The 13,784-nt window shown below is 42.7% G+C and overlaps 1 protein-coding gene across 1 annotated transcript in view; it reads left to right on the forward strand.

Moving 5' to 3' along the window:
* The first annotated feature begins 1,716 nt into the window (after nt 1–1,716).
* Nucleotides 1,717–13,784, forward strand: part of SNCA (synuclein alpha) — a 74,904-nt gene continuing 62,836 nt past the window's right edge. Inside the window, exons 1-3 of the mRNA XM_086746595.1 lie at nt 1,717–1,943; nt 3,620–3,765; nt 10,123–10,164. Coding sequence (XP_086602721.1) covers nt 3,645–3,765; nt 10,123–10,164 — 163 coding nt within the window. The 5' untranslated portion in view covers nt 1,717–1,943; nt 3,620–3,644. The remainder of the gene's footprint in view (nt 1,944–3,619; nt 3,766–10,122; nt 10,165–13,784) is intronic.

A 13,784-nucleotide genomic window follows, 5' to 3' on the forward strand; every position in this document is an offset into this window, starting at 1 on the left:
GAGCATAATGCCTTCTTTTGATAAACACAAAGCCAAAAAAAAAAAAAGAAAAAAAAAGAACCCTTGCAAAAGCTAGGAGTTGCAAACATCTGAGCTCTTCTTTGTGAAGTTTTCAGAAATAGAGCCATAAATATACAAGGATATTTATCATACAAGATTCTCTGTTACTGCTAACATAATTAAATAAAATAAGTCTATCCAGATTTGTATTAGCATAATAAAAAGCAACATTTCACGCTCATAGTCACTTACATGCTAGAGAAACAAAAGGCTTCTTTAAATTTGGAACATAAGACTTAGATAAGGAGTGCAATATTCACTTTAATTCAAATTTGGGGTCTAAGTTTACTGGCCTGGCAGTAGAGAATGACTCAGGGAGTAGCTCCCAATGAGCCAATTTATATACTGAAGTCTATTAATTAGTTAATTGCTGGGACTGTTAACATCTGGAAAGAATATTATTTTGATTCACTGTCTGAATCTATAGCTATTTTCTTCTCCACCAAATTGGGAGGAAAGAGAAATACCACATCTACTTCTTGCAATAAGCATGGATGTGCTGCATGGGATGAATGAGATGGGAGACCTTACAAAATGTAATTGTTGGGGTTACTTTTTTTTTTTTTTACAAGGCTTTTCCTGAGGGCAGAATTATGAGGGAATGATTTATATTCCCAGTCCAAACCTTCCAACACAAAGAAATAAAGTATATTGCCTAATGCTTCGTTGATTAAAAGTAGTAGTGGCACAAACCAAAAGAAAGTTTACCAAACAGTGTAGAAATATTAAGGCTTATGAAGAAGCCTGACAAGAGGCTACGTGTTCAGAATGAAAACAAAACCAAGCATCAGCTGTCTGCACAAGATGATGGATGAGGGATGCTCCTTGCAGCTAACAACCTTGTATCTCATCTGTACCATCTTCTGCTTCTCCTTCTGGAGTGCAATAAAAAACAAACAGTTTCTGCAGGTCTTGCACAATTTTGTACAGCAGATGAACTGATGTACTGAAGCTGAAGGTCCATCTGTTCTGATGCCTTGTCTCCTACTGGTCTTGGCTTTTTATGTCTAAATTCTGCTACCAAAATAGAGAAGTTTGATAGCTTTCCCTTTCTGGGGAAAAAGTTACTTCTATGCATCCAATTAAGACAACATGGTGGAGAATGCTTGTAGAGGTGTAGGGGCTGGGCAAACCTGGAAGGAGTGAGGTGGGGCTTCTCATAGGGTTCCTGATTTGGGATGAAGATTTAGTGTGTGTGTGCAATAGGGTTAAGACCCAAATTACAGCTGCGAGAGCATCACCTCCCATACTTGAAAATGAGCTGGGATCATGAACCTCGTGAGAACACCCACACTGAACTCTGGCCACTTAGGGCTGAAGATTTGGAAGTAGAAGGAAAAGCAACTAGATTCTTGGGGAGATTTTTCTAAGGCTTTAGCGAAGCGAAAGGTGAAGGGAAACAGGTGCACTGCGGTCACCACCAACAGCTTTCTTATGCTTCTCTCTTTGCCTTCTGACCCAGCGCTGGTGTGCGCGGAGCCAAGGGGCGACCAAGCCGGCTGGTCTCCCCTTCGCTCTCGGAGGACGCCAGTGCGTGGGCACAGGACGCAGTGTGGCGAGAGCAGCCCCTTCGCGCAAATCCTACCGCGGGAAGTAGGGGGCGGGGAGTGGAGGGGGGAGCCTGCCGGCCCCTCCTTCTCCCCCTTCCCACCGCGGCGCATCCTCTCTCCGCCCCTCGCCTTTCCCTTACACTCGCCGCCTGCGGGGCTGCCGTCGGGGGTGGTGCCAGCAGACCTAATTCGCTCTCCCTCCTCACCCTGGGGATGTGCTGAGAAGGGGCGAGCTCCCCTCGGGCCCCTCCGTGCCTTGTCCTCCCGCCTCCCCCGTCCCCTCCCCACGCCTCCTCGGAACGGCTCGGTCGCCGGTGGCGGAGGAGCCCGGCGGTGAGTGGCGGGGCAGGGCCGGGTGGGGCGGGCGCTGTGGCCGAGAAGCCCGGGGGTTCGGGGAGGGAGCGGCCCCGCTTTGCCTCAGTGCTGCCGAGGGCTGGGTCTGTGTAGCCATCGGGGTGCATGTGTCTCTATACGTACATATAACTAGATGTACGGATATATGGAATAGGTAAAGTATTAAACATATATTTTTATGTATATATATATTTTTTTCCCTCTTGAATGTCGTTCTGTGGGCATGGGGGAGGGAGGGGAAGCCGGGCGCCGTGGCCGCCCTGTGCCGACGGCGTGTCAGCTGCAGCCCGTGGGTACGGTCGCGCCGCCCTGCCCTTCTCAATGGGTGCCCGTCAGTCTCTATATATGTATGTATGTATATACGTGGTCACAACGCCCAGCCCTCTGCAGGTGTCTGTGGATTTATTATTCGCTACCCATCCGCGGTCCCCAGGTGCCCCCGCACCTGGTCGTGTGAGGGGACCCCCTTGGTGGAGGAGCCGGAGGGCTTGTCGCCCCCCTCCTCCATTTCTGGGCGTGTGTAAGGCACCCACAGCCACCCTGTCTCCAGCCCCCGGGTGACAGGTGCAGTAGGCAGTTTGGTAGGGGCACAAACGCTGCCTTTCTTCGCATGCCTGTCACGAGTTAGTAGAAAGCTACGGCAGCCAGGATGCCTTCCTAGACATCCATTCCTCCTACTCAGCCTCCGGCGGAGAAAAGAAAATAACAGGCAGTGCTTCTTTCAGTGTGGGTCGAGGGAGAGAAAGGACTGTCGATAATGGATCTATTGAAGGGACCCCAGCTTTTTGGTTTTAATTACTATTTTGGTAGTTTCAGTGTAGCGCTGGGTTGTATAGCTGCCACGGAGCTCACCTGCTGGCTTTAGTGCAGTGCTTTTAAAATCCTGCATTCTTGCTCTTGCTTCGTAGTAAAATCTTTTCTCAGTCCTGATACATGCAAAGAACCCTTTTGGGAAAACTAAATTTCCGGAAGAGTGACATGGACTGTGCACAAAATGCTGGAATACTGGAAAAGCAGCATTTTCTATTTGCTCCAGTCCTTCTGGGTTGTAATGGCAGTTTCTTATAACAATAACAAGTGGACATTTGTCATTTAGAAGGCGTACTTCGGGATTTTTTTTTTGTTTTTGTTTTTACTTGCTAGTGTTTCTTTAAGTTGGCTTTTTCCTCTGGATGAGATGTAGAGTATCATCAAACCATGGGGCTAAATCTTGCCATCAGCACATAAGCGGAACTGTCCTTCGGAGGAAATGACACCTTGGTAGGCAAGGAAGGGACTCATCATCTCAATGAATCCATCTTCCACCCAGAGCTGCGTTATCAGCAACGTCCCTGTAGGATTCTGTGGGAACAGGATCCCCAAGCCTTTCTTGGGCTGAGGGAACTGCTTTTGCAGCACTGTTTTGCTCGCTATGTATGGCAGCACGTGAGAAAATGTAAAGGTGATTAATGTAATCATACTCCTTGTTTTTCTAGTTATTTAACTGTTCTTTCTATGGATGAAAGCTACATAATATGTGGGTATAAATGACATAGTTTTAAAGTAATTGTGATCCCATATGGTTTGAATGAATTTTTCTTCCCTTTCTGGGATAAAAAGCTGAAAAAATCTTACTGGAAGTGTACTACTGTGTTTTTTTTTTCTCTCTCCTTTAGAGCTGTGTGAAGAAATTCTTCAGCCATGGATGTGTTCATGAAAGGGCTTTCCAAGGCAAAGGAGGGAGTCGTAGCAGCAGCAGAAAAAACCAAGCAGGGTGTGGCGGAGGCAGCAGGCAAGACGAAAGAGGGAGTCCTCTATGTGGGTAAGTGGACAGCAGAGATCATGCTTCTGGTTGGTGTACCCTGACGTTCACTGCTGGATCCTCATCAGACCTATTCTGAAAAAAAAAAAAAAAAAAGTTATCACTCATAGGAGACCACTGCAAACAAGCAAGATGAGAATTGTGCCCTCCAGAGCCAAATGTTGATTCTTATGTCACTGTGTTGTACTGGCTGTGCATTACTGCTCTGCGGAGCCACAGCTGTAACGTCACACAGAGCGAGGTTGTGTGCTAGGAGGGGCCTAACAGTACAGGTCACTAGCTGGCACTCTATTCAAGAAGTTTGCTAGGTTGAGGCTGAAGGGGTAGCTGGCGCACAAAAAATAAATTTAAAAAAATATGTAAAAGCTGAAGCAGAAGGTAGCCTCACAGCATCCCATGGAACATGTGGGTTTTAAGTGGGATTTTGAGAGAAGAAACTTGAGAGGTTAATTCAGGAACCGAGCACAAGCCATGCTGACTGCTTAGCATGTCAACGGTAACATTTTGTATGGCAAAGTGTCATTTCCTTATCTTTTGAAATTAACTTTGTATTTTGTACTTACTATTGCATATCTGTAGCAGATATTTTCCATGACTTCTCAAGGAAGAGCCACTAGAGTTAAAGTGGTAGTGCAGGTAGACGCCAAAGTACCAAAGCAGTTAAGTGACTTATCTAGGCCACACAAGAATCTTGCACAGAGCCAGGGATAAAATCCTTTTCAAATCCCAAATTGGTGCTTTGATTGCACGATGATCATCTTCACTTAGCAAGTATTGGGCTGTAGAGGACTATCTTGTAAATGCTGCCATGAAAAATTCACAGGAAAATAATCTGCCAAGACTGCATAAATAAGTGGTAATTTTTTTTTTTTAAAGAAGGCATCTATTTCTCCTATTCATGAAATAAAGTTTGTCTATAAAAGAGTGAAGGGGAAAAGATACTCTTTTCTGTAGGTTCTTTCTTTTTTTGCTGATTTTGTAGCAGATCAGTTCTATAATGGACATTGTGCGTACCTGGGGAGATGTGCACAGATATCAAAGAGAAGTTAAACAGAATTGAAAACAGGAGGCATTTCTTTTAAATGGAAGCAGTGAGGTCTCTGCAATTCTGATGTCTTTTCAGGATTCCCTCTGCCCTTGCAGGCTAGTGCCAGTCTGTAACAAATTATTTCTGCTCCAGATAGTTTGGACTACTCATTTGGAACACACTTTTCTCTTGCTGAGCCATAGCAAAGCTCGGTGCTCTTGCCAACAGAGATGGCAGTAATTTTGAAAACTAATTGTAAGATGAGTCTATTTTAAAACGAGTGTCTGCTCATTTTCAGTATATCAAAATAGATGTTGTTTTGCTGGACATCGTGTTTGATATTGGAGTTATTTTTCAGGGGTAGGGCTTTCTTTTTTTTTTAATTTTGTTTTCCTGTAGTTCCTGACCATGCTTCTGGGGTCATTGATCTCCTTGTATTAGAAACCTGCATTGTGTGCTGAATTAATCTTTGTGTCTGACCTGTTCTCCAGACTGTAATAATGTTTGAACCTAGTTCTGCTCCTGAAGGCAACAGATTTCCTATTGTCTTCAGAGACACTTTTGCTGAGGTTGAACTTTGGAGAGCAGGCTGGCTATTTATTTCAAGAATAAAATACTGAGCACAGCGGAGCCCTGAGCTGTGATAGGGACCCATGCATGTGACTGTGGTAGTGGTGAAAGATCCTTCCCACAGCAGATGCCTGCTTTTCAAGGGGAAGGAGCTATATGCACGTTTTCACTCGTGCAGACGAAAGAGCCCTTGGTTGGAAGCTGTCTCCAGGAGCTCTGGCAGCTCATGTGCCTGCCTATGCCTGCCACATTTTCCCCAGCTGAAGTTTCGACAGGATTGATTAGGGTAAGGGGGAAATAAGGAGCTAGGTATTTCTCTGTCTACTTCCCAAGCACGCAGCAGGGGCAGCTGCTCTTCTGGGCAGCGTTAGCAAAGGCTGGTGGGATAATCTCTCCCTTCTGTAGGCTGATGACAGTTGCAATGCGAAAGGTGGTGAAACCCTTTTATGTGCAGAGGAGAGGAGCATCATGCTGCATTAGAGCTCCTGAAGGTTTTGCTTTCCCTATCTCTATAATTGGGTTTTCAGATACAAGTTTCACAGCCAGATTATGCTGTGAAAGCTGCCTGGCATCTTGCAAAAGAGAACCTAACAACATTGGGCTGAGATGGACTTGTTCATCGTTTTCAGTTTCAACAGTCGGCTCCGTAACATTCAGCCTACCATTGCTGCTGGAGATATCATCTCCCACCAGAATCAGTGGAATTTCAGTAAATATGAAAAACATCTGGACTTTTCTGTCCAGGCTGCTGTTAACTATTATGTGAAAGACTGTAACATAATTCTACCTGGTAAGAGTTCTCTTAACAAAAGCTACTGCTTGGGATGAAATGTGGTCATTGTAACTTGTTTCATTTCTTTTTTTTTTTTTTTTTTTTTTTTGCCTGGCACAAGAAAAGTTCCTTTGGCACTGGGGAAAACTTAGACCTCTGAGGGAGAGTAGTGTATTGGAGGGTTAACTGGGAATTTTTTTCCCTCTCCATGCTAAAGTCTCTTCTTTCTTCCTTCAGTCCACTGTCTTTGTCCCGCTTTTTGATACTCAAGATACTTAATACAGTTTATACTGTGTTTTTACACTTTCAGGTGGTGGTTTTTTTTTTTTTTTTTTTTTTCTTTCCCTAAATTCCTCTGCTGGTGTACTACAGCACTGGTCAGTTGAAATCAGTGGCTCTGTCTTGACTCATAGAAGCACAGAACCTTTGGCTATGTCAAAGAATGGCCTGATCCTTGATTGGAAAGGAGGACTGAGACTCAGGAGTCCTGTGCTGCATCGTGCATGCCACAAATTTAAAATAGGGTCTCCGTGTATCCTTCAAGAGCTGTTGGTGTGAAGCGGCAGGGAAATGAGTAGCAATACTTACCCCCAACTTGCTTTGAAACCAGGAACTGAGAGTAAGAAGGATGCTCGTGCATGCGCTCAGTGATGTACTGCTCAAGAGCTCCTCTGAGATCTGTGTGCAATACCAGTGAACTGAAACATTTGCTCGATTTACTCTTGAGTGCATATTCAGTGCTTAGGAATGGATGTTTCCAGTCTGATCATTTTTGATGTGCTACACCCTAGCAGAACAAAGGAATAGTTTATCAGGAGCAGGGCAGCTAGTGGACGAGTTGTTTACTACTCCCTGTGCTTAGCTGGCACATGGCCTTAGAGTAGAACAGTTCAGTTGTGACCTATTTGGCAAGACCATCCAAATTCCTCTGCTGCATTATTTTTTCATAAGGCTCCTTATTTTCCTTTGCTAATATAAAAGCTAGTGGAGTAGTTTAGGGACTCAAGGTCTGTCTGGTGGAATAATAGGCTTCTGCACTTGGGAGCAAGTGTTTTCCTTAGGCAATGATTTCTCCTTTCCCTAATTTAGACTTATGTCTCCTTGTCTTTAACCATCTCTTACTAAGTGAGCTGAATATCAAGAAGGGCTTGCTTGGAATAGTCTGTTCGTCTCTCAGCCCAGAAATGAGTGTATTGCCAAAGTGCTGATATACACCTTCTTTTTGGAACAATGATAGTGATGGTAATAAGTAATGAAGAGAAGAGTCTATTGTATTTTTTTTATAATTACAAAAGGCAAAAATTCTGGTTTTGGCTTCTCCTTCCCCTCGCACAAGTGTGTATGGTAGCAAGGAAAAGTAGCATTACTATGTACTACTATTGCTCCTGCATCACCTAAATAGTGTAGGTCAGTGTCAGGTTCCTTTGTTGTTATGTTATCCCTACTCTGATTCCGCCATTCCCCTTGTTACATGGGGTACAATGAGCAAGATTATTGATGTTTTGGAAATGCCAGAATGAAAGGCAGCAAGTTTCTCTCAGAAACAATGTGGATGACCAGCTTTCCTTCACTGCCAGACAGAAGTCATCCTATAAAATTCAACTATTGTATTTATAGGCCTGTTCTGGCAGATCCTAACGTGCTTCTAGAGCCTGTTGTAGCTGTGACTGCTGAAACAGCTACTTCATGCAAGCGTGCAGTAGTGGGGCAAACAGTATTTAGCTCAAACATATGCTGTAAGGTCTGGACTACTGCTTAGCTGGTTGTTTGCCTATTAATGGATTTGGCTATACATAACTGTTCTATATGGGTCTATGAGCCCTGCTTTCGCTAAAGAAAAGCCCGTTTTCCACTAACAGAAAGAGACTAGCATTTCTGTATTAGCTGTGGTTGTAGCAGTGTTACGTCAGGGTGAGTGAAGTAAGAATCAGTTTGTATACATCCCTCTGGAGATGCATGCATTGCAGAGGTCCTCAGGGAGCTCTGTCATACCATCCATCTCTTAGCAGCCCTAGGGAGCAATGTACTTGCTCTTCACAGGTTTCCACGTGTTAGTGGCTTGGCTTGCAGGCAGCAACTTCAACAAGATGGATGAGATATTGGCCAGGTATAACAATGCATTTAAATGCATCTGCTTAATGTTAAGTATTCTGATAGACACACTGTAAGCCTGGAATGGTGCTTAGTCTCTTTCTAGAAGTTGGTAGAACTGTCATCTGCTTGGATTCCAGCATGTGTTCAAAGTGCTTTGCTTCTTCAGATATCCTGGTACTGCAAGATTGAGAACCGAAGTCCTAAAACAGGTCCTTAGACATTAACACCTTAGATTTAATAAAATGGATTATTTTTTAAATGATAAATATTTCCACTGAGAGAAAACAAGTTTTTTTTAAAAGAGAAAATCAGAGTAAAGGGGGAGGAAGCTTTCTCAGATGCTTTACCTCTTCATTAGCTAGCTAAAAGAACATGTCATTTAACTTGATGCGAGATTTTTTTTTTTTCCCCGCTTATTTTTCATGGATTACTATTCTACTCTTGCTCATGGATAGCAGAGCCTTTTCAATGCTGTAAATCAATATGATAGTGCCATAAATACATGGCTTAAATTCCATAAATTGGCACTAGTAGCAAGTAGGGCATATTGATGAATGAACTTGCATTGTATTTCAGTATTTAATTGTATTATTATAAAGAATTGTGGACAAAGTCGCTTTCTTCTACTATGTTTCTGCTTATATCAGTTTGTATATGATTTTGTACATAGTGTTAAGCTAAAATTATATAAATGTTACAAGTGTAAAGTCAGAAGTACAAATTATAATGTCTCAAATACTGAATGACATACAGATTAAAAATTGCATTACAAATAAGTTAATTTCTCGTTTGGTAATTAAAAAAAAAAAGTCATCCTATCTCTGTCAGACTATGGTAAGATGATAAACTAGGAGCCATAAACGCTGTCTCTGTAATGCTTAGTTGCACATTGTTAAGCATCGTAGTCCGCAGATGGATACTAATCTGTGAAATATAGAATCATAGAATCATAGAATGGTTAGGGTTGGAAATATAGCCAAATTATAAAACCTGAGAAGGACAAGTAGAACTCTGGTAGGGAAAAAGACATGGAGTTACATTTTCAACAGCAGTAAGTACTGATTTGTTTCTCTTTCCATTGAAGACACAAGCGATTGTTCCCTTTCATGAAGTGTGTTAGAAAGTAATGATATTTTTACATGGATGTTCCAGAAATTGCTTTGGTCTTCAGGGTAGCAGAGTTGCATTGCTTGCAAAAATCTTGGGTTAGGTCTGAGCCTAACACTAGCTCTAGGGTTCTGTCTGCAGAATCTTTATGTGAGTTGTCACATGTGCCTGTGACAAGCAGGACACTGGTTGTGGCAGACCTTAAGTTTGACCCCAGTGGTATTTTCATGTTTGAATCCTATCTGCTGTTTAATGTTTCCTTTTCAGAACACTTTTTGTCTAGATCTGGCTAACACTACAGACTCCCATGATTTTAACCTCTAGGTCTTTCTTTAGTTCCATAACAGTTGTTAACCCCTGCAAACTGAAATCTAGAGAAGAGCCGTAAGATGAAATTGTAGGGGTCTTCTCGAAACTTTGCTCTGATCTCATTAGGACGTTAACAGTAACACAGTTTCTGTGCAGCAACATGTGCGTTTGAAAAGTGGAAGGCTTAATTAATGGCTATTAAGAAAATGGAAAGCGAGTATGTGCAAGAAATAAACTGCAGAAGTGTTTCCAGTATTATCCACCTTTCCGCAGTCAATATACATTTATGCGGTTGCTCTTTATTGATGGTTTTGCCCTTTCCCTTAGATTGAATTTCTCTTGAATTAATTTTAATAATCTTAGGAAATACTGTATGCAACTGTATATGATCTATGTATTCATCTCTCTTTATCATCCATCTAGTCTTTACTGATACTTAAGAACACATATTTTCAACTTAATATTTTTCTTTGTTTAGGTTCCAGGACCAAGGAAGGAGTTGTTCATGGTGTCACAACAGGTAAGACAATTATCCCTTAATTTCAGCTGCTTCCCTACATTTAATTAACCAACCATTTAGCTGTTAAAAATTCTGTGTATTTTTTTTGAGAGCACTCAAATTTTTGAATGATAGAAAAACATAGAAAAATTTAGAGTCAGAAAGCAACATTCATTTTGTCAAAATGCATACACTGCTTTACAATCAAATATGTAAATTTAATATAGTTGTTTCTATGTGAGAAGTTTTTTGAGGGATGTCATGAATCAGTCAAGCTGTGCTAGTATGAGCCAGGAGAATAATGAAACCAGATTCCTAAACAGAAGGAAATAACTTGCTTTTGCAGAAACAGATAAATTGAGAGTCTCTCTGTTGTTTGTTTATTGCCGAAGATGAACTATTCTATGCCACAAAGTTAAAAACTATTGGTGTTAAAAAAGTGATGTTTGTTTGGGTTTTTTTGTTTTGTTTTGTTGGGTTTTTTTCTCACTATGAAGAACTTTGACCTATAGAAACCGAAAGCCTGGTTTGAGTGCCCAGATTTGTCTCCTTTGTGATCTGAGGAGGCAGAAAAGTGGGATATGGAGGTGGGAGTGAAGGAGAGGAATGCCGCTGGAGGAGGACTGTGGAAGGCAAAGTGGGGAGAGGCCCAGGCACATGTCAGTAGGGCTTCAATCTGCTGGTTTAGGAGCTCGTAATCGGATGGGACTGGTGCTAGCGGAAGAGACAGGAATTGCTGCAACAAATGAAGGAAAATGGTGTAGATGGAGCCTCCTTCAACACAGGGAGTGCTTGCATATAAGGCAAACTGGGTCAGCAGCATGTCTCTTAAATGTCCACGGTGAGACTGGGATGCAAACTGGAGTTTCACCTCTGCCGTCACCAACTCAGCCCTGCCATGCAGTCGCTGCCATTGCCTGCAGCCTGCGTGGCTGCACCTGAGCTGCTGTTAGGCTGGCTGCTGTACAACCATAGTGTGCTGCAGCTGCTCCGTGGGGCCCGCAGCCCGGGCAGTGGCAGCAGGCCGGACCCGCACAGGGAGGGAGAGCCTGCACCTGGCCGCACAGGTGGTTTACAGCGGCCAGGCCTTTTTCCCACCCGAGGGTCGCCCACTTCTCCCAACGGAGCCAGTGGAGGCCCACAGACGGAGCTCCTGTCAGAGGCTGCGGCCGCCGGGCTTTGGGCTGGCCAGGGAAACCCTCTTTTTCAGGGGAGTTTGCTGCCTCTGTGGGGCCCCAGTTGGGGATGTCACCAGGTGACTGATAAGCTTAGTACAACTTTCACACTTTTACCCACTCCTGATCTTTCATGTGGGTACTAGTGATGTTGCATCCAGAAGTGCAAGGTCAATCAAAAGAGATTTCAGGGCCCTGGGAAGGCTGCTAAAAAATTCAGGAGCACAGGTAGCATTTTCCTCTATCCTCCCAGGGATAGGGGAGAGACTGTGGAAGAAACAGGTGTGCCCAATACATCAATACCTGGCTTCAGGACTGGTACCTCTGCCAGAACTTTGGTTTTAATAACTATGGAAGAGCCTTTGAGACACAAGATATGCCATGGCTTGACGAGATCTACCTGTCCTCATGGACAAAATGCATCTTTGCTCATAAACTGGTGGGACTGAGGGAGAGGGCTTTAAACAGGTAGATCTGTGACCACAGAGAATTCCATGTGGGCTTAACACCCAAGTATCATCTGTGCTCTTACTGGCTCCTCATCCGAGCCTGAGGTCTGTTTCCAACAACACACAGATAGTACAGTTTCAGATAAGGTGTGCTTGCTGCACCTGCAGTCAGTCATGCTGCTACAGCCCCATCACTCCCTCCATCCCTAAAAGATTCTTGTGGCTCATCAGTGTGTCCTACTGGAGCTGGTTGGGTGGGAAGATAGAAGGGAACTGGCTTATAGGAAAGACAGAGTTTTGATAAACTGATTTTGAATTTGTCACAGTTGTGAGGGTTTTGAAATGCAGTTTTAGAACTGCCTAATCTCTCAGTAGCAACAGCAGTTTCAAACTTTGAAGTTAACGCCAGGTATGTATATTCAAATTAGGATTTCTACACTGAAAAAGACTGCATTTGCATTTTAAATTGATTTTCAGGGGTCATTTTAGATATGAACTGAAACCGGTAACCAATAATTTGTAGTAAGTGGCAAAAGAAATTCAAGTCTTTGATCTCTACAGAGTGTAGGGAAACCTCAGCTAACCATAGTGCTCAACTAGAATGTGTAGTTTTCTGCTGTAAAATGTGGACTTGTGGAGATGTGAAGAAAATGTGTGGTCAAGAAATGTAAGATGTTTTTCCTCTAAGGAATTAGAAAACAAATAAGTAAGGGAGTAGAAAATAATTTCTTCCTTCCTTTGTTCTGTGTACAGCCAGTGTATTATTCACCTGTGCTCACATAAGCCAATGCAAAGGATAAACAACTGTAGGTAAACAAATGGCAGTATTAATATCACAACTCAAATAAATGGTTCAGAAGTCAGTCGAGAGTATTTTTAGTAACAAAACTGAGCAGAACATCTATGATAGTCCTTCAGAGTTTAGCCTCAGGCTGAACATGCATGCTGTTGTTACAGGGTCTGAAATCTCAGCTTGTTAGACCTCAATTACGAGAAATATTCAGAGGGATCATTACTATAACCAGTAGAGGATTGCAGTAGAATGAGATTTGAGGCACATATCTAACATCATCACAGATGTGGGAACAGCAGCTGACAGCACTAGCAAGCAACTTAATAGAGGTGATGTTAATAGAGGTGATGTTCACCAAGCTGGACTGTGGTAGAATAAAAGTCAAGGGTGTTTGCACGTGTATGAAACTTGCTGAAGCACTGGGACTCTCTAGTAGGCTAGCCTAGTGGGGGATTTCTTTCCCTTCTCCTGAGGGAAACAACTGATCTTAAATGCTGCAAGTATCCATCTTTATCTGATTGCAATATGTGTAGTGAGACAGGAAATTTTAAGTAGATTAATAGAGTTTTTTGACAGATTTGAAAACATGTTAAATTTTGTTCTGGAAGATACAAAACAATATAAAGCCAAAAATAAGGACAGCATATCTGTTATGTTCTGTGCCTCTGAATAGAAAGTTCGGAGAAGTTACTGGGAATTTTAGACAAAACAGTGGTTACTCCTCACCCACTTTAGGAAAGAGGTGACACAAAGTGAAACACCCAAAGCTTGGGAACAATGGGTACTGTTCCACAGTTTGCTTCCATCTGGCCTATTAAATTGTTTGAAAGGAGTTTGGCAGTGGAGTGAAAATGGAAAATGAACAGAGGACATGCAGGTTGAAATGCAGCAGTGAGAAGAGGAAACCTAATGCAAAATCCAGGGAGCACGGTTTCTAAAATGAAACAATATGGGCTTGGCAGTGGAAGAACAGAGGAATTGCTTTGGCACATTTTAAAAATTAAAACAAAAAAATGCAAGTCTATGAAGAGTTGTTCTGGCAAGTAGAGAAGCTGGGTAAAAATAGATTTGAGTTCACTGTAACGATGCTGTGAGATATAATATGAAGACACTGAGAAATACTAGTGAAGTTGTCCTAGAAATCAAATGCATTTAAATCAACGCTGTTAAAGTTGATGTGACAAAACCGCCTTTTAGGGCACTTTTGAAGACCTACTTGTCTCT

The sequence above is a fragment of the Chlamydotis macqueenii genome, chromosome 4 (genome assembly GCF_036417535.1).
Source record: "Chlamydotis macqueenii isolate bChlMac1 chromosome 4, bChlMac1.mat, whole genome shotgun sequence".
Taxonomy (NCBI): domain Eukaryota; kingdom Metazoa; phylum Chordata; class Aves; order Otidiformes; family Otididae; genus Chlamydotis; species Chlamydotis macqueenii.